General features: G+C 38.1%; 2 protein-coding genes across 2 annotated transcripts; one reads left to right on the top strand and one right to left on the bottom strand.

Moving 5' to 3' along the window:
* Positions 1–397: 397 nt before the first annotated feature.
* LOC139468174 (uncharacterized) lies at positions 398–15,277 on the bottom strand. Its single transcript, XM_071249973.1, has 3 exons — positions 15,195–15,277; positions 11,403–11,930; positions 398–7,661 (listed from the first exon to the last, which is right to left on the bottom strand). Exons 2-3 carry the CDS (start codon positions 11,908–11,910, stop codon positions 5,287–5,289), a joined length of 2,883 nt encoding a protein of 960 aa, XP_071106074.1. The 5' UTR covers positions 11,911–11,930; positions 15,195–15,277; the 3' UTR covers positions 398–5,286.
* Positions 15,278–17,732: 2,455 nt separating this feature from the next.
* On the top strand, positions 17,733–26,842 carry LOC139468173 (lipid droplet assembly factor 1-like). The gene is made up of 3 exons (XM_071249972.1): positions 17,733–17,842; positions 22,567–22,813; positions 23,482–26,842. Exons 2-3 carry the CDS (start codon positions 22,576–22,578, stop codon positions 23,724–23,726), a joined length of 483 nt encoding a protein of 160 aa, XP_071106073.1. The 5' UTR covers positions 17,733–17,842; positions 22,567–22,575; the 3' UTR covers positions 23,727–26,842.
* Positions 26,843–27,200: the final 358 nt, after the last annotated feature.

Genomic DNA, 27,200 nt, shown 5'->3' with positions numbered 1-27,200 from the left:
TTATCATAAGCAGTAAAGAACATTGTGTACATAATCCTTATCATGACTGTCAAAGAACATCACTTACATGACCTTTATCATAACCAGTAAAGAACATTGTGTACATAATCCTTATCATGACTGTCAAAGAACATCACTTACATGTTCCTTTATCATAACCAGTAAAGAACATTGTGTACATAATCCTTATCATGACTGTCAAAGAACATCACTTATATGTTCCTTTATCATAACCAGTAAAGAACATTGTGTACATAATCCTTATCATGACTGTCAAAGAACATCACTTACATGTTCCTTTATCATCACCAGTAAAGAACATTGTGTACATAATCCTTATCATGACTGTCAATGAACATCACTTACATGTTTCTTCAAACTGTTTCTATCAGGCCGATACACACAAAATTATGGTCAGGACAGCCCAAATTAACATTTGATGTACTTTTCAATAAGGCCAAGTACGGACAAGCAAAACAGTAGGTAGGTTATCTGACTCACTGAAGCTTTTATTGGAATAAACAACAGAGAAGGTGGTATATTAATCCAATGTGATGACACTCACCATTGCCACCTTGACGCTATTTCCATCATGTGCAAGCATGAGTTACATCATGGACATAAGTGTGTATATTTACAACATGGACAATAGTGTGAATATTTACATCCTGGACATTAGTGTGTACATTTACAACATGGACAATAGTGTGAATATTTACACCATGGGCATTAGTGTGTATATTTACACCATGGACAATATTGTGAATATTTACACCATGGGCATTAGTGTGTATATTTACAACATGGACAATAGTGTGAATATTTACATCCTGGACATTAGTGTGTACATTTACAACATGGACAATAGTGTGAATATTTACACCATGGGCATTAGTGTGTATATTTACACCATGGGCATTAGTGTGTACATTTACGTCATGGACATTAGTGTGAATATTCACATCACAAACACTAGTGTGCACATTTTACATCATGAACATTTGTATGTACATTTACATCATGGACATTAGTGTGAATATTTACATCATGAACAAAAGTGTTCACATTTACATCATGAACACTAGTGTGCACATTTACATCATGAACATTTGTGTGCATATTTACATAATGAACATTTGTGTGCACATTTACACCATAGACATAGTTCTTATTAAATTGTGTTCGCATGGCTTTACATGAGTTTGCAAATACAAGTGAAATGTTTGCCTAATTGTGTTGTTCATACACTTACAAGCACTGTCGTGTCGTAGAGCAGAATGACATCTTGGACACAAGACTGATTATAGTTGATAATGGATTATCTAGGAATAGACACAGACAGGTTCATAAATGTATTAATCTTTTTCAGAACTAAGCTTGCTATAAAGGATTTAAGTTGATTATGTAGCCATGTTTCCATTAGAACCCTCTTATGAAATCAAACAAGATTGGTGTGTTGCTGGAGCTTGTTGAGCAAACTGGAGCAAACACAAAACTTTACCATGTTTAACAATTTTTCTACTCTCTACAAATATGTAAAATAATCAAATACGCTGCAAAAACATACTGTATACTAGTCAAATTTCATCAAATAGACTTTTCAAATGACTCAGCAATTGTAAAAACAAAACATTTTAACATGTCTGTCATGGAAACCTAACTATACTGTGCATGGAGATTATTTGAACAACTGATGGCTTCAGTTTGCAGGGATCATCCAAAAATATAATGAAACCAATATGACAAGATAATTGGCTTTTCATTTCAATAGCAGCACTGGTTACAAAGACAAAGTAGACAAAGTTATATCATGTCAGGGGGAAGATTCAATGTAAGCTCACCCGCTGATCAGGGACACATGAGCAAAGCAACAGAAGTTAAAAAACATAAGGACACTGCAGTTACAACAAAAGACATGACAGTAATGATGGCAGAAATACACTCAAATATTAATCAGGTGTCCTCACAAATGAAAATTAATATATATTCTGCAACATATGATCTCCACACAAAGTGGCGTGGATTGATTCACGTGATCAAATCATCCTATGAACAACAAGACAGATGGACAGATCATTATATACATGATTTGTATTGAACAATGGTGTATGCATGATGTGTATTGAACAATGATGTATGCATGATGTGTATTGAACAATGGTGTATGCATGATGTGTATTGAACAATGGTGTATGCATGATGTGTATTGAACAATGGTGTATGCATGATGTGTATTGAACAATGATGTATGCATGATGTGTATTGAACAATGGTGTATGCATGATGTGTATTGAACAATGGTGTATGCATGATGTGTATTGAACAATGATGTATGCATGATGTGTATTGAACAATGGTGTATGCATGATGTGTATTGAACAATGGTGTATGCATGATGTGTATTGAACAATGGTGTATGCATGATGTGTATTGAACAATGATGTATGCATGATGTGTATTGAACAATGGTGTATGCATGATGTGTATTGAACAATGGTGTATGCATGATGTGTATTGAACAATGGTGTATGCATGATGTGTATTGAACAATGGTGTATGCATGATGTGTATTGAACAATGGTGTATGCATGATGTGTATTGAACAGTTTTTTAAGGCTGTTGCACCTCGGAGAAGAATCAAATCAAACTGGATATTAGATTTCATGTGCAGCTGCAAAATCATCTTGCAAAATCTTATTCCCGATTCCTATCTGTATTGAGTCAGTGAGTGAGTATGGTTTTACGCCACTTTTAGCAATATTCCACCAATAACACGACAGGGGACACCATAAATGGGCTTCACACATTGTATGTGATGAGCCAACGCTGTAAACCACTAGGGTACCTCATTTTTTCCGAGTCAATGAAAGTCATGTGACACACCACAGTTAACCTCAGGTCAGTCAAAGAACTGCCCCTCTTTCTGTAATGAAATATATAAATGACATTTGGGGGATAAAACAAATAATAGACAGAATCAGGGTAAGAAGGGCAAAGACCATATACCGATATGGTCTCTGAGAAGGGTAACAACTAGTAACAGGAATTAATGCTTAGTAAATACATGTGAAACAATTTTTTGCATAAACCTAAAAAATAGTAGGTCACACCCACTAACATATTACTGTTTCCCAATTGGCTAATAACATCTTCCCAAGGCAAGAGAGTTAACTGACTTTAAAAGTCCAGTTTCCACCCTTGCCGAACCAGGCTGGAATTCCTGGGCTCTGTCATAGCGCCACCAGTGGCTATTACGAGCTATGTCCCCCCTGAGCCTCTCCTTTAGACCAGTCAGATTCCTTCACTCGTATCACTTGAATTTGCTTCAAACAAAATAGTGGCGCCCAGTCAAGACGATCTGATCGATAATCAAGGTCTATGTTGTGATAAAACGGGTCTTACATGACGTAATGCGTGAGCACCTTGATTAAAACTGTTGACAACGAGTTGGCTGTGCACATGCTTTGCAAATCCTGCAATCGACCGAAATCTGCAGGACAGTTTACGAACCAGTTTTCGATTTAGATGCACGATTTTGATTGGACTATGCCTAGTCTTGTTAGTCCAGGCCAAATATAACTCCATAAGACTCTCCCCACTTCACGAGATGAGATAAAAGTGGTATTTGAGAAAACACATTGAATTTTCTATTTATTATATACATGTTTTATTTTTATTACTTGCAATTTATATATTTTTTCGAAAACAGTGTCTGATGAATTACTAAGTTCTCCCTGTCGTAACCACCGCCGTATAAAGGGGGTTTGCGAAAAGAATGTAGTTCGTGAATAAAACTAGCCCTGTTAATATATGTTATGCGAAATATATAATTTCATATCGAGTATTAAGTTCCGTGGACATTTTTGTTTGTCATAATTAAACATTCCTGTTTAAAATGAAAACAGAAATCATTTTCGAACAGCGATTATTCTATTGGCGTAGGAATACATAAACAGTTAGTACTGTGACCATGTCGAACGATCAGCTGAGCGCTCTCCAGGCTTACAAAATCCGCCAAATTTGATCAAATTTTCTCACAGATAAGTATGAAAGTTGACATAAACACATTTATAGAACCCCGAAACTTTACCTGAAACATTTTGCTTGCTGTCATGAATTAAATTAGGAAAGTTCAATTCTCGGAAAATTCAAGCGTGCGCTTCTCGCCTCGGCGGTACGTCTCGCTGTCGCTAGTTGTGCCTAATGTCTGGCGAAGCATGTCCAGCGCAAGAGTGATATTAACATTGCCATTGATGTTATTTCCAGACATCAAACTCGTCAAAAAGTTACTGTGGTCAGTTGAAGAGAAGCTATGCACCTGCGGTTGAGACATTCGGCATCTGACGTAAACGTAATGTTTTGATTCAAGAGAAAGTAGTTCTGGCACCTTGTTTATATCAGTCACTAGTGACTGATATAACTTTTTTATATCAGTCACTATTGACTGATAACTTGATCTATCGTCACTGATAAATTCCAGTATTTCATTCATATGTATATAATAAAACTCCATAATACCAGCCTAATTCTGCAAGGGTGGAAACTGGACATTTTCAGTCAGTTAACTCCCTTGCCTTGGGAAGATGGCTAATAATGGAATTGGTGGGGTTTGTGTTGCTTTATTGTGCTGTGCAATGTCACTGATTTCATAGTGTTGTCAACAGTTTTTTGGTGAAATTGTTAAATAAGCAATCTGTGAACTGGTGAAGACATTATTATTGAATATTTATTTATAAGAATTGCCTTTTTATGTTTATTGAGTTATAATCGTAAATATAAATGGATTTCAACACCAATTTTCACATGGATTAACAGAATGCGCACAATTTTCGTTTATACCTACATAAACGCAAAAAATACTGGGGTCAATTCTTAAATAGCCTATACAAAATACATGAATACATTGCCTTCAGCCATCCTATTTACAGACAGCGGCACAAAGTAATTTTGTCTACCTTTCTCTGATCATAACACATTACCTCCAGATAGGATATATTTCAATGAAATTGAGTCCATCATCATAACAGATTGAATCAATTTCTCAAAATGTTTGCATCAAAATATGAAGTTGTTTTCAGAGTTATGTACTCATCACATCTCAACGTTAAAAATCATGTGATCATGCATATTTCATTAACATGGCCATGGTAACAATAATACATTTGTAAATTGAAAACACTTATTAACTGAAAAGGATGTTATAGAAGATCTAAAATCTAAAAAATGAAGATCCATACTCTAAACTGATCTGTGCAGTGGTATTTTGAGTGTGTCAGTGACTAGAAGTTAAGTAGGAGCCCAACTATCATCAGTATCTTCATCTTCCTCTGCCAACTCATCAATGAGCTGGGACAAGGGTTTGGGAACACGAACCTCATAGCTGCTGTCACTGGCTGTTTCATCATCTGTGAGACTCATATCATCAGAGTACTCTACATCGGAGTTGCCTGGCTCCCAGGAAGTGTCACTGTCCTCGCTGTACTGTGCCAGGAGTTGGGTAGTGCTGGGCGGAATCTCCACATCATCCTCTGGACGCCCAGGGGTCTCAGATACATGTCTTCGTTTCCGAGCACCAGACATGGAGGACAGTGCTGGTTGTACCGACCTCGATACATCCAATTCAGTTCCAGATGGCTGATCAGGTATCACTGAATCAGTTTTACTTGGGCCATTTAGTAGAGGCCTCAACAAGGAGACACTGCCTTGCGTTGTCAGAAATCCTGTAGACTTCATCTCTTGACTTGAAGTGTTGGACAATGGTCGAGACCTCCCATGTTTTGTATTAAACTCTGTTGCACTCTCACGTTTTGCATGTCTCAAAGGGACTCCAGGTGAATTATTTTTTTCCCCAGGCTTTGAAAATTTTCTAAGGTCGAGTAAGGACAAATTTATTTTGACATTTACAGTTGGAGAGTAGCTCTGATCATGAGTTTCCACTTTTTCAAGCTCAGATTTCTTTCTGCTTTTCACACATGGCTCACTAAATTCTGATTGGTTATGATTCCTTTTGCATTTATCAAGCACTTCATCACAGCAAAGTCTGGATTGAGATGAATCTAATTCTTGGTGGCATTGAAAAAACATAGTTGGAATAGTATCACCATGTTTTGTATTACTAACATCTGAACTTTCAGCTTTACTTGTCCTCATGACATCAGGATCACTGGTCAAAGTATCAGTGAAGGTACCAGTTCCAGTCTTCCTACTGCTGAAAGCATCACTGTCCAGTGTGTCCTCAGCATACTCCACATCCTCTGTTGATGAGATCCAGATACAGGAGTCATCACTTGGAGCAACCTCACCCACTGTCTCTGTTCCACGAATCATCGTAAGATCAACAACAGATCCTTTGTGTGTCCTTGAGACATCCACGCTAGGGGAACCCACATACTCTTCTTGTTTGATCGAGGGTGCAGACTCTCTGCTATTTTCCAGAGCAGACTTCAATTCCTCTGAAGTGTCTGAGTTTGGATATCTACATGCTGACTCCCAGTCATGCATGAATGCTGCCTTAACACTGTCACTAAACTTTTTGGAATCTTCAGCCTGTTCTGCTAAATTTGGAGGACAAGAAACACTGAACACTGCATCTGTTGATGGGATATCTGAAACCAGAGGCAGAATAACAGATTTTAATCTGCTTTCTTCATAACAATCTGTAGTTGTGACTGCTTGACCACTGTCCAGTGAGTTGGCCACCTGGAAGTGAGGGAAGTGTGACATGTGTGCTGTAGCTTCATGGTTCCTGTCCGTGGCGGGCCAGTTCTCAGTAGCTGCCAGTGTATTGATTGCACTGTAACCAGTCAGCAGATCACATGAAGCAGAAGTATCTGGAACATCAGCACAGACTGCCGGAAGAACAGGTGTGTGAACCATGCTCGATACAGTGTCAAGGGCCTGACCCACACCGGCCTGGGAAGTCAAATTCCCGTGTATATCCGTAACTAGTGGGCTATCCAAATCATTTGATCCCTCAACTACATTCCTTCGAGAAAGGTTATCAGTGCTCTGGCGAAATGACTGTTGGATGGCAGAGCCCAATGACTGGTATTCAGCAATGATGTTTGTAACCAGATCTCCTGCAGTGAAGATCTGATTGGTTGCCCCTGCAACAAGCCCAGTCGACATCCTGCTCTCTGTGTTGCCTTCATGCACTGCAGCAGCCTCAGCCCCACTGAACAAATCCACCACTTCATTGGCACCAGTGTCTTCTTCGATACTTATAGGGACTTCCACAGTTTCAGAACTGTTAACGCCTGCCTCAATTATCTCTGGTGTGTCAGAATTAATGGAGGTTGTTGACAGACGTCTGACCCGTCTCCAGCTCCTGGTGTTTCTCAGCATCTCTACATCACTATCACTGTCGGACAATGCATCTCTGGATGCATGACCAGGAGAGGCATCATTATCAGTGGAATTGAAGAACAGACTTTCTACTGGCACATCCTCTGAGTCTGACTCGGAGGACCCATGTGTGTTCTGGTCATCATCGTCCCAGGAGTCCCAGCTGGAAGAGAACCAGTCGTCAGGATGAGATGGACGACGGCGCCGCTCCTGGTCCACCTGCTTCCGTAGGCTCTCCACATCCTTTCGCAGGCTCTCCTGCAGGGACATCAGCTGCTGAAGGCGGGCTTCCAACTCCTCAGCATGTTTCTGTCGCTCTGAAGCAAATGTTAATGTTGTATTGTAATGTTAAGGCTGAGAAGAATTCATTGTGAATAACTGCATAATGCACGCACACACAAAATATCAAAATTTATACACAGGGTTGACATAAGACTTTAATTTGAACTTACTGTGACCACCCAAAAGCAGTCGTCTTTATGTAGATTTTGACAACACCACGAAATAATACCAAGAAATATTTGATCATATTGTATGTAGGTCAACAACGGTGCTGTATTAATCATGAGGCGGTGTCATTAGGAGTGACACAAATTCTAACCAAAAACAAAACCGTACTCAAAGAATACCACTTACATAATACCACTTCAAGAAAAATAAATAGCTACCTCGAAACATTGCAAAGTAACAAATGTCATATGTTGACAGTTATAATGTTCATTTTCCTCTATAAAAACAGATCCAATCCTATATTTTGTTAAAAGAGAGTACACATTTAAAAGCCATGTATTTCAAGGGATTTGATGTTACAGTCAAGGACAACACTAATAACAGTGGCGTTTTTAGTGTGAAGACGATCATAACTCCCATACTTTAGCAAAGACTTCTGACAGTTGTAGCGCTACAATTGCTTTGTGGAACTGCCCAGGACTTTGCTTACTTACTTAGATTAGGAATTTAACGTGCGCTCTCCAACATATGTGTATTTCGCGCACGGAGCCCGCCAGGTCATTTGGTGTTTGGTCGAAAAGGGTATGTCCGAAAAGGTGAGGCAACCTAGGTGGGGCTCTTTAGGGTTGTTTACTTAATTTTGAGAACAATTTTGGAATTTTGAAATACGTCATAAAAGGTGGAGGGGGGGGGGGGGGGGGGGGGGGAAAGACTAAAAGGAGTTTGTTTCTTTTTATAGGTTTAGAATTTTAGGGTTTATTGGCAGCTTGTTTGCTGTACTTTCATTTTCAAATGCGGCCAAGAAGGCCAGTTTTGATTAGATATATGCCTAGTGCTTTACAGGTTTGTAAGTCATTTAGGGGGTTCAGTACAGTTGCTAGTGTCATTTGATTGTTGCAATTTAGTGTGGATTGGAGTGTTGCTCTGTGTTGCTGGTAATGTGTGCAGTATAGTATTACATGTTCAGGCGTTTCTTTTAAGTTGCAGTGGGGGCATTTACCGGTTTGGTGTTTTTTAATTTGGTGCAGGTGGGAGTTTAACTTAGTTTGGCCTGTTTGTAGTTTAGTTATAACTCTGACAATTTTTTTGGTTTTATGATGGATTTTTGGTTTTTTGAAAGGCTTTTGTAGCAGGTGTTTTAATTTGCAATCAGATTTCTGATAGTTATTTTGCCACTTTTTAGAAGATTTTTTCCTTTGTGATACTTTTAATTTTGTTTTTTGATATTGGTAGGATGATGCTTACTGGCAGGGATCCAAACTATTTCTATGTCTTTACCTAGTTTTACGTAGATTGTTGGTGCTTTTAATTATCTGTTGTATTAGTTTTGGGCGTTTTTTTGTGTTTTAGTTTTTTTATGGCCTGGAGCCCACTTAATGAGTCTGAAAGGATTAGGGTTTTTTGGTGTGTATTTATTTGATTGCTGTGCAGGACTGTTACTACCCCCATTAATACGGCTGTAAAAATTGATTGATTGTTTGGGAGCCTATATGATTGTGTTTCTTTTGGGGGTTTGTTGATATGGATGCCGAAATCCTGTGCATTTTGAGCCCGGGTCAAATGTGACACCAATTTGGCCATTTTTCTTGAATGTATGCTAGTGTGATGGATTTAGCGGAATTTGGATCAGTTTCTTTATTTAGTCTGGTGGAGAGAGATATGTCGAATTTGGGGGTTTGAAGTTTGGGTGTGAAGGTATTATTTGGGGCTGTGTTTAACTGTAAATTATTTAGGTTGTGTATATCTAGCTAATTTATTATGCGTTGAGAGATTGGTGTTATTGAGGGTTTTTGCGAGCTAGAGCTTGGAGTCTGGGGCTTATGTTAGTTTTAAGGATCTGTTGGATTTGTTGGTTTTGTTGGGTTGAGGCTCAGTAATTTATTGTTAGATGTTCTCGGCGTAGATGCAGGGTTATTTCGCCTGTTAGTGCTTGTAGCGATATGCGCGGAGCGCCATGCTGAGTGCGTGTGATTATCTTGAGTGCTTGATATTGAATTGAGTTTAGTTTATCGCTTAATGAGGAGTTTAAGGTGTTGTATATTTGGCATCCATAGTCTATTTTTTATCTAATTAGTGATTTGAAAGGTGATAGTAGGGTCTCCTTGGAGGCCCCCCAGTTGGAGCCTGTCAGGCAGCGTAGTGTGTTTAGGTCTTTAGTGCATCTATTTGTTAGGTTTTTAATGTGAGCACCCCAGGTGAGGTGTTTATCAAAGATTAGTCCAAGGAATTTGGTTTCTTTTTGGAATTGTATGGGTTTTTTGTTTAGTTGTAGTTTGGGGGTGTTTGCACGCATATTTCTGTGTTTGAATAGTATCCCTGTGATTTTTTCAGCATTTAGTGAGAAACCCAATTTATTTGCCCATATTTGAATTTTATTTAATGCATTCTGCAGTAATTTTTTAGCCATATTTATGCTTCTGATACGGTTTCCATCATCCTCGTATTTGGATGTTTGAATTTTATGGGGTATTCCCTCGAATAGGTCATTAATCATAATGTTGAAAATTGTTGGAGTGTTAGAATGCTACCTTGGGGTTTGCCATTTTCTAAGGGACACTGGTCCGATAGCATTTGGTCAATACCCAAGGTTATTTTGCGATTAGTTAGGAAGTCTTGGATATAGTTTATTATTTGGCCTTTAAGTCCTGCCTTTTTTAGTTTTTGTATTAGCCTGTTAAGCCATACCATATCGAAAGCTTTGACAGTTCTGGGTGTTTATAAATCATGTTTAAAATAATGTCCAATGTGCATCACACCTTTTGCAAGTTAGTTCAGACACAATTCATTTTTCGAACCAAGAACAAAAGAGCTCCACATAGGAAGGCCAACAACCCAAGGGCTGCGCAAAATAAACTGGCTTCAGTCATGTTTTTATAAGAGGCACAAGAAAGCTTGTCTGTTTTTCTTGCGGATGATTTTTAAAATACTAATTGCCAGCTTGTTTGGGTTAGAAGTCAAGTGTTTATCAAAGCCTAGATTACAAACTAAATATGTTGGACGACTGAAGTCAGGAACAAGGCAGGGGTATTCCCCAAAAGGAAGCATTTCCTGACCTCCTGGTGAGCATACTCCTGCGGTGTGGCGAGCAGAAACCTCTCTTGCAGAGTAAGGCAACCAGAGCCAAGTAAGCTCGAGGATTATTGGCTATTGTTTGCAAACAATGCTTCAGCGATGATAGCGATCAGCTGATCACTTCCCACGCCTTTTCAACGAATGAAATTCACTACACTCAATTAAACGTTGAATAATACGACTATGGAAATGAAATGGATTATAAATACTAAACCTAGATACACTGAGACAAAATGGTAATCAAGGGACTAAACATGCTAAATGACATACCACAGAGCAGACTTGTTGACATGCTATTTTTGATGTTAACATGTCTGCAATAATGTTTTCACTTTGGAAAGAAAGCTGTTACTTATTCTTTGAGAAAATATATGTTGTCAGTTAGAAGAGTTAGTAAAACTGTAGTGTAATGCAATAAAATCAATATCACCTACATTGTGATCAATTACCAGTTATCAACAACTTTATAGGATCACAGATACCGTTGCCTTTGAAAAGATGCTAATTATATGACAGTAAAGCAAGTTCCGCCTCACCTTCAGCATGTTTCTTCAGGGCTAGCATACAGTCATGGCTGTTGATGTCCTTGATGGGTACATGCAATCCACACTGCTGCTGACAAAGGACCTCTCGGAACTCACACAGATTTGTCTCATGCATCTCCAAGTCCTGCCGGAGAACCTGCTCCTTGCATCGGACATACTTGCATGTGAGCAGCTCAAAGTCACACTTAGCTATATGTGCACGGTAGTGCTCCAATGCTGGTTTCTTCTGGCACCCATTTTCCCGGAATTCACAAATCATGGTCAGTTTGTTCAGCATATTCTGAACAAGTGGAAGAACAGACTTGAGATCCCTTCGGGAAACTTTCTTCCGACATGATGGACATGTGCGGCGATGTCCGAGCCAAGTCTCAATACAATGCCTACAGAAGACATGTCGACATGGGGTCTCCATGGGCTCATCTAGGACAAACGTGCAAATGCAGCACACCAGCTCAGCATCTGGCGGGGGATCAAACTTGTCCACATCGTACTGAGACATGGCTAGATGGAGAGGTTAGCCTGGAAAAACAGAGTTAGATGTTGCATAAACTCTATGAATTATTAGATAAAAAGCATTAAATTGTCGAGATACTTCTCAGACTGTGGGCAAGGTAAGACTTTATTAGGAGATCATTCGGTTTATAAAAATTCATATTTGAGATTAATCTGGTGGAATAAATAAGACGCCACCAATATATTAACAGTGAGCAATGAACTTCACATGACAAAGCCAAAATGTTAACCAGTATCACTTCTTTCTTTTTTTTGGCAATGTGTGAGTTATATATCAATGTGATATATACAATTTGCAAAAGAATGAATTCTGAATGACACATTTGTGAATCATCAGTCTTATTTACCTACATCATTTGGCCATTGTTGTGCACATTATTATAAATACATGGAATTGCCACTTCCACTCAAAAAACAATACCTTTTAAGAGTTGGGTTAGAACTGCTCTTCAGCAACCCATGCTTGTCGTAAGAGGTGACTAACGGGATCGGTGGTCAGGCTCGCTGACTTGGTTGATGCATGCCATCGTATCCCAATCGCATGGATCGAAGCTCATGTAGTCAGTCACAGAATTGTCTGGTCCAGACATGATTATTTACAAACCGCTATCATATTTGTGTTTTTCATGTGTGTGTGTTTGTTGTTTAAAGGGACACTGATCTAAAGCAATTCCCCGGGACTGGTTGTTGCCTTTGTTATTGTTTACCCCGTGAGTAACCGGATGATACGCAACGCAACTGAGTGTGACGAGAGACTGGGCTACTGTCTGCAAGGACAGCTAAATAAACATGGAGGCAATATTTATTTTACTAATTTTTGAACACTGATTGGTTAACCGTGATCTATTAAGATTTCGACAAAGGGTGCTTGTTAATTAATTTCTTCCGTCTAAACAAACAGACAAAAATAGAACGGCGGAGTTCATTGGATGTCGTCATTTGGAAATCCCCTGATGGTTATAGTTTGATAATAAAAAAAAGTATCCATGCAGTGAAAGCATTTTCAGATTTTGGATTGCGTCGATAATAGATTACTACTCCCATCTTTTCATCCACGTATACTGGCATAACCCTACACTTGTGTATTTGTCGTCATTCACTTGATGCTCAGTTAATGAATTTATTACAAGTATAATTAGTGGTAGCACCACTCAGAATACCTGACAAAGGTTCCCATTTGGCATTTATTGTGTCAGGGGTAATTATTCAATCTAAATCCAGGTTTGAAGTGAGGTGAAATGTGTGTTATGTAATATGCACGTGGCAGCCCAGCAAGAGATGAATGATCAGTTGATTTACTTTTTTGTAAATCAACGGATCGTTCCTTGTCATCAAAGGATTAACAGAAAATACATCGATTGATTAATCACTGTTATCTTGCACAGTGGATATATCAAAAGTCAGTTTTTACATGTGTAGTTTTACTTAAGCAGACGGAATACACTCATATTATGGCGTGAAGTGCCAATGCATAAACAACATACTTTGTTCAAAGGGTTAACCGATAATATGTTGATTGATTGCTCATTGTTATATAACTTAAGGGATTTTTTTAGGAACAGTGGACGTTTTAAAAATAGTTGTCACGTGGGCTTTCTCAGCCGACCTTAGAGACTTGACACCTATGTGAAACACATGAAACAATCTAAGTGATCAGTTGAGAAACGAACACGGGTTATAATATCCCGAAACAATATATATATATATTTTAAAATATTTGATTGTAACAGAGACACATGGAATCGAATAAGTTTCTTTGTACATCTGCAGACATGTGGGATATTGTTCCTTTGTGTTGATATTCACGGATACATTCCTCGAACAAGGAGGCTGCCTAAAATTATACACATAAATTTGTTAGGTTGTAATTATGATATTTCCATTTTGTTTTCCTTCATTATTGTAGCATTGGACAGATTCATTCTTGTTCCTCTACGTCTTGGTTGGGAAATACTTTGATGCACGATAGATGTTGTCTTTTCCTTTGTAAGCATGTATATATTACACTCAATTTGTAAAATGTGATTCTCTTAGGCAATTTATAAACTGTGGAAATATTTCAGTCATTTTGACTGAAACATCTGTCCATTTCTTTAACATGTTGTTTAACAGATTGACTAAAATTGATTAAGACGATCAAAAGGGCCTAAAACATCACAATAGATTATTATGTAGGATTAGAAGCTAAACAATATAGAAATGTACTTTTTATTGTAAAATTTCAGTCGCTTGGTGATGATTAAACATAAAAATGTTTGGAATTTGTTGTCATAATCATCAATGATCATACAGATGGACATATCTTTCGGTCTTTTTGTAAAATAACAATATATTTTAGGCATTTAATAAATTTTCTAGGTGGAAAATGGCACATTTTGACTGTAAAAATATAAGCACGATAAAATAAGCAATGCTCAGGAGAAATATATTTACTTTGTGATGCAAGTCAAAGTAGTGTAAACGAAAATTGCACAATTACCAAGCAAGTGACTTCGTCACCATTAGCGATGCTACCCACAAAGATGATTACATTTCCATATTATTTCCAAAACTTTAATTCCTTTTGTTGATCAATGTGACCCTGCGCCCTTATACTATCAATAAAAGTGACAAATGCGCTTACAAAATGCGCTTACAAAATGCGCATCACAGGTCGCGAACTAGTCTAGGTTTCTGCTATATCATCCGGGTACTCACGGTAAAAAACAATAACAAAGGCAACAACCAGTCCCCGTGAATTGCTTTAGATCAGTGCCCCTTTAATGCCACACTCTGCAATATTCCAGCAATATCATGGTGCTCTGTAAATAAACGAGTCTGGACCAGACAATCCAGTGACTAACATCATGTGCATCCATCTAAACAATTGGGATACGATGATATGCATCAACCAAATCACTTAGATTGACCATCCAATCCCGTTAGTCGCCTGTTAGGACAAGCATGGTAAGGTCAATTCTAGCCATACCGGGATCTTCACGGGTCCATGGCCTAGCTGATATGCATTTGTGGACTGAAAGAATACCTTTTGACGCGTGACGACTGACGGACTCTATTTATCGTCTTACAGGTAGAAATCTTACAATGTTATCTGACATGTGTCGACATCAAATATTATGATACTAATTATACCCACACGTGTGGAGTAGCCTAAATACTGTCCCCACTGGTGGATTGAGATGACCAGCAACAAGGGACTGCGGGGAGTCCAAGTGTTATCCCACCTCTTTAAACACTACACACAGATTAAAGTTGTTTTAAATATATTACCCTCGGCTTTGGATGTGCTCGGACAAAGACGAAATCGTAGCTGACAACAGCAATCTAACAATCTATGTCTATCCGATGCAGTTGATGACAGCTCTCGGATCAAGCGGAAGAGTCCATCATAATTACGTCCCTTTATGGGAAACATTCAAAGCTCCTTCCCAGCGCGTGCCACCTTCTTTAAGATTCGCCATGGACTCCAAGCTCCTCACAGCGATAGCACTCTCTACTATCGCTGCCACAAACTTGTATAGACTGGTTTGACTACCGTACAGAGCATGCGCCCATCGCCACACTACACTACTTTGCGCAGCTTGCTATACAAGTACAGGGTACCAGTCTACAACTAGCAACATGTAAAGTGCGAACTCCTTTTAACGTTAAACCAGATCCCCTGCGTTAAAGTGTTTGCAATCACCTGAAGCCACTCGCTGGATGGAGCATCGGGCGACAGAAACAACAGTTCAGCATGTCAGCGTGAGCTTAATATATTTATTGTAATGAATATTGACTTGGCCTTTGTCCTCAGCATGTGCTTGAACAGTATTAGATCTCTATGCAAAGTACAAAATTAATTTTAGTAGTAGTAGTAGTAGTAGTAGTAGTAGTGGAGTAGTATTCGGGACTCGGTAGTGGTACGCGGTACCCAAATGAAATCATAACAAATGATATATTTGGGATAACACTTTCTTTGTAAAGTACTTATTCTGGTACCTTTTTGGGTTGAGTAAAAAAAAGTACGAGAATCTGTACATTACAAAGAAAGTGTTATCCCAAATATAACATTTGTTACATTTGACCACTTTCTAAATTGCATAGTGTGTTCAAATAAAATCATATTTGGTAATCAGAGTCAACCTTTTAAAAAATCAGCGGTGTAGTGTACGTAAAGGTTTATAACGTGTGATATACTTTCAGTAATTTAACTTCAAATCGCACCCTTTTCTCAATGTTTTGAGAATCGTGTTAATTACGTAGGATACGGGATTCAGAGGTGAGCAATGAAACTCAGAGTGAACAATTATAGATGGTATCAGGGATTCAGGGGAGGGTGGGATTGCCACCCTAGCTCATATTTGGCTGACTCGTGCACAAAAATGGAGGACCCACACACAAATCTAGATTATCCGTACACAAATTTTGAAGATCCATACATATTTGTTTATTTTTATTTTTGTCGCATTTGTGAAGAATCGGTATTCAAGCAAGATTTCCAAACCGGATTGCCTTAAAACTATGCAATATAGACCGTAAAAATGACAAAACGATTCATAATAATTTTTTCACAGCTCTAAATTCGCATATTCAAGCATATAGTTTGGTCAATTTTAATTTAATACACTTTAATAATAATCATGGATATTTTCTCACATTTAAACATATTTTTAGCAGAGTTACGGTTTTAGGCGCGGGAGCACCTAGCTCTAGCTCTACCATCTCTCGGGTGGACGATCTCTATGAGGCGCCGTTTTACTGTTTAAACCTGATTTATTATATCAATAACTTATGGAATTATTGATATAACAAATTCGAATTTATGATATCATAAAACTATTTATGTTGATATCATAAAATATTATTTATATCACAAATTCGAATTTTCGATATCTTAAATTGAACTTGTGATATCTAAAAATGTAGTTGTGGTAATTATCTAAAAGTGTACTTGTGCTAACCCCAACTGCAGTGAGGCTCGTGCCATTCATATTTTAGGATATTTCTTTTGGAATAGGTTTACGGCTGATTTACAATTTCCCATATGAATTTACGTTGGTTTGTTTAATCAGACTGGTTGGAGATCGATCATTGACTAAAGTTCTCTGGCAGCGATAGACTGCATGGTTCCCCGATCCCCGACCCTGCTCTTCCTGGGTGCAGGCTAAAACGGCTCCTCAGCAGAACGTCACTGATTTCTCGAGGCGAAAACGGCACTCTCCTTCCAAGACCGCAAGAACAAACGGGAACCAGTCTAGCGGGGTTCGCGGACCAGTCAAAACTCCTCACTGTGAAAGGTGGCGCCAACCATCCTTTGAGTTGAACTCGCAACAAAATGTCCGTCATGTCTACAAACAAGTGACGATTGTCGTGACGCCGAATACACTTACCGCTGAAAATTCTTTGTTTGTCAATTTGAATTTCTATTTCATTAAAACTATGATCTTTAATTGAAATAGTAAGAATGTAATGGAGAAGTTGGTTGATTTTCCGTTAGTCTGCAATCTCGAACCAATTTGATTATTAAAACAACAAAGTAAATTCACCTGGAAAACATGGTCAGTCGTAAACCTTTTCAAAACAACATACGATGGCATTCCTAAAGACATAAACAAAAGTATAAACGTTACTACATTTGGGGTTAAAGGGCAAACTTCAAGATTCTTTAAATGGCCGCGCCCACAATGGTGGCAGCGGTGTCACGCGCTGGGAAGGAGCTTGGTGTGAGGAGCTTAAACATCAAGCTCCTTCCCAGCGCGTGAGAACGTACTATCGCTGCTTGGAGCTTGCTTACAAGTTAAAGGGGACTTAACTCTCGAGCTCAGAGTTGATTGGGATGCTTCCGGATTTGGGACAGTTAGAGGTAGAGAACATAGGTCGTCAGTATAGGTTCTACCTTATTTCGAAGATCTCTTGTTCTACGAGTTACCATTGAGGTAAGAAGGTTTGGTTATGTATGTGATACGACACCGCAACACGTAGACATTGTCGGTCTCTCGGCAGATCACATTCATATATCTCGGATATAAAACAAGGTTCTCGTCTTCCCAGCACAGTTAAGCATTCGGCGACGAAAACCATGTCAAGTATATGTACATACAGATTATATTCAATAAGTCACCACATTAAAATCAGTTGTTCGAGGTTTGGCAAATCCAACCACAACAGATCCATATTGATTTTCACAATATGCAAGCTATAATTCCTAATGCACAAGCCTAGGGTTGACACAGTAATGTTGAATAATGTATCCAGACTTCAGTTATATCACTATCCTGCTTCAGGGGCCTGTGATCCAGACCTCCGGAGAAAACGCAGTATTCCATGGTACATGTTGTTTGACGAGTGTATAGCAACATAGTAAAGAAATGTAAGCCTAACAGGATCAAACTAAAAAACAGGGGCTTGTAACTAAAAAAATGCTGCTACAAGATATATGGTCACTCAGTTTCAGTAAACTAGATCTATGTCTAGTTTACTGATGCTGGGTGTGACCATATAGAGTCAAGTCCCGTTAATCCGACATGGTTGGTTGCATATGATTACGTCGTGTTAACGAGTATGTAGGATAAACAAAATTAAAGACCGTGAACGGTGGAATTAGTTTCCCTGGGAAACCAACTGGCAGGCACACTGCCCCTGTCAGGACTTTCATCTGATAAGGTCTCTTACCATGTTAACTGTCCAACAAATGACCATGCTGATACTCTGATATGTACCAGATGTTCAACAGTCAAAACACAAATGTTCAGGATGTCTAATCAGGTCAACTAGGCAAAGTCTACACACAGGTTTATTTGGCTATTATCTGCTGATACAGTAATAATAATAATAATAATAATAATAATAATAATTGTCCTTCTTGATAAATCCAATGAAATCATTTATATCATTGAATTTTCTGTCTTTTTGACACTAATGTGATTGACTTGGTTGATGCATGTCATCGATCTCAATTGCATGGATAGACGCTCATGGTGTCCATCACTGGATTGTCGGGTCCAGACTCGGCTATTTTACAAACCGCCGTCATATAGCTGTAATATTGCTGAGTGCGCTGTTAAACAAAAAAAAAACATAATCTTATATGTTGAACATTACAGGTATTATCCCTTGGGAATATATGTCGTTCTGTTCCCACTTATGTCCAAGGATTGGTTGCCCCTCTATGTTGGGGTATAAACTTCTTGTCTTCATCAAGACATAGAGTGGCATTATCTCTCTTCTGTGGGTTACTGCCCATTCTCTTCCACCAACATTCCTTTTCTTTGCAACATATCGCTCATCATTTCAGCCTCCCTTGTTGGCTATAACCCACCAGTACCCTGTGTATAGTTTTTCCATACAGGAAAGTTGATTTTTTTATCTGGAATTTCGAGTTATGAAAGATGTTTAGTTATGTTTATGTATATTCATCACAACAGAAGTGGTATGAGTAGCAAATCTAGCGTGGAAGTAGTTATTTGCATGACAAATGCATATTGTCGGAATCCTAGATGCCATTTTGAGACACTGTTCATTATAATGCTGACATACCAATATTAATTTACTGGTACTATTGTATCCTTATTGCCACAGACGTCAAGCTGGGATAACAAACAATTTTATTTTATTGTAGAGGTAGTACTTTTGCTTTGAAGAATGTTCATTGTAGTTTTGCTGAATATTTCCAGTAACTGTTCATAATAATGCTGACTTGCAAATATTTATATTTATGTATGATTATTTCTAGAGAACATGAACTGTACAACCAACATATATCGTGTAGAAATAGGTGTTTGCTTTCAGCAGTGGTAATTAATATTACTGTTTTCATGCTGAATACCTTGGCACAATTTATCATTTGTATAAAAAAACCCACTCTGAACAGCAAACATGATACATATTTTGTACTTGTTAAACTTTCCCCTGCTATCTATAAGTATATAGAATTATGTGTATGTACATATTGTCTGTTGGTGATTGACTACATGATACTGACTCGGTGACATAATGACATGCATATAGTGTTTATAGTGTATAAAGTGTATTGTGAGTTTTTCCTTGTTTTCCATACCAAAGTGGCAAGTAGACAAGAGATATAGACTTTCACAAGTCTCTAAGGCAACAATCAATCTAAAAGGACTAAAACATAGTCAAATAAGGACAAATCATGGTAAGTAGTGATTTTAGAAATTGTTTCTGAAATCGTTGGTTAATTTAGATATGGTGTAAATTTTAGTTTCAATTACTAAACAGACATTAACTTTACATTTTGTTGAGTTATTTTGAAGACTTTCACCGCATATCAGCATCAAAGTGTTTGCCACTTGCTGCAGAAGCTACACAAGGTATGATATTCAATAACTAAGATGATGTAACAGCTGCTGCTCTGTGAAGAGACAACTTAATATCACAATAATTGTTACTTTTATTAAGTTTTTCTGTATGCACTCCCGAAACAAAATTGTTTGTTTATGAAATCATAAAAACAACCTAAAAAAAAAACAACTTTGAATGCAGGTCTTTTATACATTAGTAGTAAGTTTTAATAACTACAAAGCAATGCCATAAGCGTTAGTTCTTGTGTAGAAATCCCGTAACATGTATGTGTGATTGTCACATCATCAAAGTGACAAGGGTTTCAACCAACATAATACTTCAACTATTCAGTTGTCTCAATTCCTCAAGACTCAGTTTTAGTAATAGTGTATACATCCAACATCTTAAACCTAAATAGTGTATACATCCAACATCTTAAACCTATATCTCCAATGATAAAATGCCTATGGCAGATATTTGAACAATGAATATAACAATATTTGAATAAGGCATTTGTTACAAGAAGGATATTTTGTTATGGGATGGACAATATTTTTTTTACTGGAAAGACACATATGAATTGTTTTATCTTATTGGTTAAGTCTGAATAACTTTCAAATACAACATTTAAGTCCACATTGAATGGTTGTCAAAAGGATATAGTTTGTGAAAAATATATGCATTTGTTTCTTGTACATTGTAATGTTTTAAAACATGTTACAGAAAAGACATATGTCATACAGGGGTGAACTCTGAACCCTCTTGTGGAAATATGTAATTGTAAACTTTATATGATGAGACTAATTTTATGAAGTGAGACTAACTTTATGTGATAAAATTAACTTCATGTGATCAGACTAACTTTATGTGATGAAATTAACTTCATGTGATCAGATTAACTTTATGTGGTGAAATTAACTTCATGTGATCAGACTAACTTTATGTGGTGAGACTAACTTTATGTGACGAGACTAACTCTATGTGGTGAGACTAACTTTATGTGATGAGACTAACTTTATGTGGTGAGACTAACTTTATGTGACGAGACTAACTCTATGTGGTGAGACTAACTTTATGTGATGAGACTAACTTTATGTGATGAGACTAACTTCATGTGATGTAATTAACTTCATGTGATCAGACTAACTTTATGTGATAAGACTAACTTTATGTGGTGAGACTTACTTCATGTGATGAAATTAACTTCATGTGATGAAATTAACTTCATGTGATAAGACTAACTTTATGTGATGAGACTAACTTTATGTGATAAGACTAACTTTATGTGGTGAGACTAAGTTTAAGTGATAAGACTAACTTTATATGGTGAGACTAACTTTACGTGGTGAAACTAATTTCACGTGATAAGACTAACTTTTTGTGGTGAGACCAACTTTATGTTGTGAGACTAACTTTATCATGTGATAAGACTAACTGTATGTGATAAGACTAACTGTATGTGGTGAGACTAAGTTTATGTGGTGAGACTAAGTTTAAGTGATGAAACTAACTTTATATGATGAGACTTACATTATGTGATGAGATTAACTTTATGTGATGAGATTAACTTGATGTGATGAGACTAACTTTTTGTGATGAGACTAACTTTATCATGTGATAAGACTAACTGTATGTGGTGAGACTAACTGTATGTGGTGAGACTAAGTTTAAGTGATGAAACTAACTTTATATGATGAGACTTACATTATGTGATGAGATTAACTTTATGTGATGAGACTAACTTGATGTGATGAGACTAACTTTTTGTGATGAGACTAACTTTTTGTGATGAGACTAACTCTTTGTGGTGAGACTAACTTGATGTGAGACTAACTTGATGTGATGAGACTAACTTGATGTGAGACTAACTTTATGTTGTGAGACTAACTTTATGATGTGATGAGACTAACTTTAAGTGATGAGACTAACTTGATGTGGTGAGACTAACTTGATGTGATGAGACTAACTTGATGTGAGACCAACTTGATATGATGAGACTAACTTGATGTGAGACTAACTTGATGTGGTGAGACTAACTTTATGTGGTGAGACTAACTTTATGTGATGATACTAACTTGATGTGAGACTAACTTGATGATGTGATGAGACTAACTTTAAGTGATGAAACTAACTTGATGTGGTGAAACTATCTTTAAGTGATGAAACTAACTTGATGTGGTGAGACTAACTTGATGTGGTGAGACTTAACTTGATGTGATGAAACAAATGTTGCACAGGGGTTGATATTATATGCCAGTAATCTTATGTTGTTTACAAAACAATGTCATTTGCAGATAAACAAGCTAGCATCTGGAATCTATGATAATTTTATGATTATGAAAACTGTTTTTATTTGTAGTAACTGAAGATGTCAGGCTTTGGTGAAAAAGAGGAGGAGGATATATCATCTCTCATATACAGCCTCAATGATTATCTGGAGGTAGATCGACGGATGTCGGAGGTGAAGATGTATGCACATCAGCATCCAGTGATGACCCTGTTCTGGGTGGTCACTCTGGCCATGTGCTGTGTACCGGTTATCTGCTTCTGTACATTTGTCTGTGCCAGTGTCTTCTTGGCCATAGCAGGATTTGTCCTTATCGAGGGTGTGTGTACAGTATTGATTTCATTCATCACCTCAGACAAGTCTTGTTCAATATTTCTAGATTGCACTTACTAGCTACATACAAGAGAATGCATTATTTGTATGGGCACAGAGCGGGAACAAATCAGGCAATTGTGTTTTGTAAATGTCATTATCATGTCCTAGTAAAATAAGTTTTTAATGTCTTTCATGTACCTGAGGTTTTGGGGAGGCAAAATCATAAATCAAGTTTTACCAAATAAAATGCCTTATTGTTCAATTGAGGAATGTATGATAACTGGTCATGTTTCAAAGAACTTTCACAACAAATATACAAGGTGCCTTTATTGCAGTATTATCAGTCCAAGAGTACATACAGTAGTGTGGAGAAATCATGTGACCTGGGTATGGTCAATGTACACACATCTGTTGTGAACTGACATGTTTCATAGCCTGGTTAAGTTTAATGGCCTGGTTAAGTTTAATGGCCTGGTGGACTCATGGCCAGGCCAAATTTCATAATCTGGTCAAGTTTCATGATCTGGTCTAGTCAAGTTTCATAATCACAAATCTGTAAATTACAATAAGAGGACAGCAAGAGTTCCATGATAATGGCAACGCCAACTGTTCCTAAATGAGATTCCTCTTTGACTTATGGAGAGTTCAACTGCATGTTGATTTGTTTTGCAGGAACCGTGGTCACCATAGCCACAGTGCTGCTAGGTGGTGCATTGTTGTGGTGCTGCCTGCTTGCGCTGGGGTTCAGCTCGAGCTTGGTGGTAGGCTTCTATGCCATTCAGTACAGCCTGGACCTGGTCAAGGGACTGACCAGCAAGATGCAGAAGCCCAAGACAAGCGCAGCAGTCAAGCAGCACAACACACACTCTGAGACTCCACAGGGACGGGTGGGGCCATTTGTCTCCCAGAAGAGATGAGTCGAATCAATTGTCTGAAAATAGAAACTTGTACCAAACATTGAATGAAAAACAATTAAGAAATGAACAGCAGAATGCGTACATAAATATACATGAATAGGTTGTGACATTGAATATATTTCATGGAATATGTGTTGCTATGTTTCATTGTGTACCATGATTGAACCTTTGCTGCATCAGTGGTGACTAAGATAATTGTGTTTGTGCTTATCTGACCTAATGAAGGTCTAGTGATCTCCCACAGGTTGCTGTGTAGAGTTGTGTACCATAGCTATGCCATGATCTGCCGGTCCAGAGTTTGAATCTCATTTGCTGAGATTAGGATTATTGTTTGTTGTTGTTTAACTCCGAACTCAGCAGTATTCCTGCTATATGACAACCGTCTGTAAATAATCTTGACTAGGCAATCCAGTGATCATGAGCAAGTGGGATACGATGACATGCATCAAACCCAGTCAGCGAGCCTGACCAACTGATCCCGTTTGTCACCTCTTAAGACAAGCATAGCCACCTCTTTTGTCAAGCGTGGGTTGCTGAAGACCTATTCTAACCCAGATCTTCAAGGGACCCGAGATTATGATTGTTGAATATTAAGATCATTGGTCTGTCAACACCATGCCTGTGCTTGTGAGTTTCAGTGGTAAACATCCATGATTTGCATTACTTCTCTTTCCTCCCACATTTGGCTAGCATGCTGGCAACTGATATGCTATTCACAGCTCCCTGACTCCAGTACATAAAGACAATATATTAGGATGTATGTCCCTAAACTAACCGTCTACTGATTCAGTCCAAGATCTTGTAATGGGAACGTTATCATCTTCCTGTCTATGTGGAGCTGTGGCTTGTTGTTGAGTACATGCAACTAGTGCATTCTGGGATTTAATTAGGAAAGCTGTAGGTGAAAGATACTTTGAAGGCTGACTGACAGCTGTGTAGCACGTGTAATTGGGAGTAATTGACTGTGAACACCGGTCACTTACTGTCGTCCTGGACAGATCATTACGTCTTTCAGTGAACACTTTTTTCAGTTTTCATGGGTAAATATCCTTGATTTGACAGTCGGGATGAGGCTTTCTTTGACTTTTGTATTCTCAGATTTACTGTTGTCATCATGATGCATAATCTAGTCATTGATTCACTTTGTGTATCTGTGTTTAAGATAGCCTGTATAAGATTTGCAGTATTAGCCTGTCAATGTACATTATGTATATGTTAAGCACGTTGCCGTGTTTGGTGTTTGTGTTGAGCCAGTTATGTGGCATTCCGATAGTTGAGTACAGGAGTAGAAGCCATCAGTGTCTAACCCCAGGGTAGCATTCTCCATTGCTGACCTGGTTGTCTTATACATCTACTCTTTCCTAAACATAGCATGTACATGTTGTTTGTCCTGATATCTATCAACCAATTGATAACCTGTGGCCCTTTGGTATTCCCCTCCTGTAATTCACTAAGTGGAGCTGGTTCATGATTTTGGCCTGAATCACACTGGGCTTACCTCTCTTTGTGTATTTGCCTGCCACGGACCCACAACATTCATCCTTGATTATCCTGTGTATCCCCATTCTGTTATGATAAACACCCTGGACCTGTTCACATCCATAGCTTTGTATTGGACGTGACATCACCATCTCATAGATAGCTTAGCAGAGGAATTGTCATGAGACTAATTACACTGGGTGGCTATTTTTAGTGTTGCTCATTCAGATCAACACGACTGAGGGCTTGAGTATGGTATCACTTTTAGCAATATATATATACCAGCAATATCACGTTAGCGACACCAGAAATGAGCTTCACACATGGTAACCACTGGGCTACCCCACCACCCAGGCTCAGAATGAAGCTACGGTTGTGAATGGGTTCCAGGTATTTACTACGATCGATAGACAAGATACACTTGAAAGTCGAGAATGAAAAACATTATGTGTTCATGTCACTGCTCAAAATTATTTTTGCTGATGTTGATTTTTTTTCTTCATATCCCTACTCAGGTGAGTGCTCTTTAGATATAAATTTTCATGTGAATCAGCCTTCATATCCCAGACATCAAGACATGTGTCACCACTCTGTCTGTTTCACCATGGTAGAAACAGATGTATGATTGAGATTTGTATAGCATCAGCATGCCATCACCAAGAGCACAGCCCTATTTTAGCCTTCACCCCATTATAGACTATGATCACAAGTATGACTTCAGCAGGGCGTTAATGGTTATCTAGTGTGTTACTGATGGTGTGTCATCTTAGTCAAACTAAGTGTGGACCTAAGTGAACCTCAGGTTTATTTGCCACCATGGAACTTTACATTTTTAGAAGGAATTTTACTCATTTCAGGTAATTCGCAAGTTTGCAGACAATATTTAGTATTTTCCTATTACGGTAAGCAACTATGGTACACATAGTTTTCATATCTGATATGTTTGTTTATCTGGAGCAACAAGATTAACTGACTACTGTAGGAGTAATTGTTTGCTGGCAATGTATACCTGCCTCCCTGCGACCAGCTAGCTTGTACAAGGCAGTTGTGTATATAGAGATACACAATGTAACACTGAGTCAAGTTACCGGGTGCTGTAGTTAAACTAAAGCTGCTTGTGTATCACTGACAGATGTATGGTCATAAGACATCCTTGAACCTGAACACTCAGAGAAATAGAAGTTGATGAATATTCTGCTGCATGGTGATCAGCTCCTTGATGGTAGCTGAGTGTCTCGGAGTTCTCTGATCTTCCCACTCATGTAGACAGCGCCGACAGAGACTTCAACTTCCTGGCCTTAGTATCGGATAGTATGTAAAGTTATCACCATCACAACCATTTGACAGGAAGAAGTGAATTTTTTTAGCAATCTAATGAGCTGTGTTAAGTTGGTTGAAAGCTCTATTGATTTTAGTTTGTTTTGTGTTATCTTGTGGGTAGGAAACTTGTCAAATAGGAATCCCGTTTCTTTCATGCACCCCTTTAATAATGGTTAGAGATTTTACAAATGTGTCAAAGCTTATCAACTATCAGTTGTTGTATTACCACTGTCCTTGAAGCAACTACGGTGATGTATCCACTGTTTATACTTTATTATCTTTTGTATGGATATATTTTGTTATGATCTCATGTGACAATAAAGAATCATATAATTTCTATGTGTTAAAGAGATGTGTGTAGATAATGCTACAGACTACTTGAGACGTCCAGCTTTGGGAAATGGTTATCAAGTGCACCTAACATGAATGGTCTTAGCCCAGCTCGTTCTCCTGTCACCGGTTGCTGTAACCTGGCAGATGACACCAGATCCAATGACCCATACATGACAACACACTGACTTGACACTGTTACACAACTCTCCTTGACACCTCACTCATTAACACAACTCTTCATGACACCACACTGATTAACACAACTCTTCATGACAACACACTGATTAACACAACTCTGATTAACACTGTAACACAACTCTCCATGACACCACACTGATTAAC

The sequence above is a fragment of the Haliotis cracherodii genome, unplaced genomic scaffold (genome assembly GCF_022045235.1).
Source record: "Haliotis cracherodii isolate W230 unplaced genomic scaffold, xgHalCrac1.p SCAF_2, whole genome shotgun sequence".
Classification (NCBI taxonomy): Eukaryota; Metazoa; Mollusca; class Gastropoda; order Lepetellida; family Haliotidae; genus Haliotis; species Haliotis cracherodii.
This window is presented reverse-complemented; position numbering and strand designations above follow the sequence as displayed.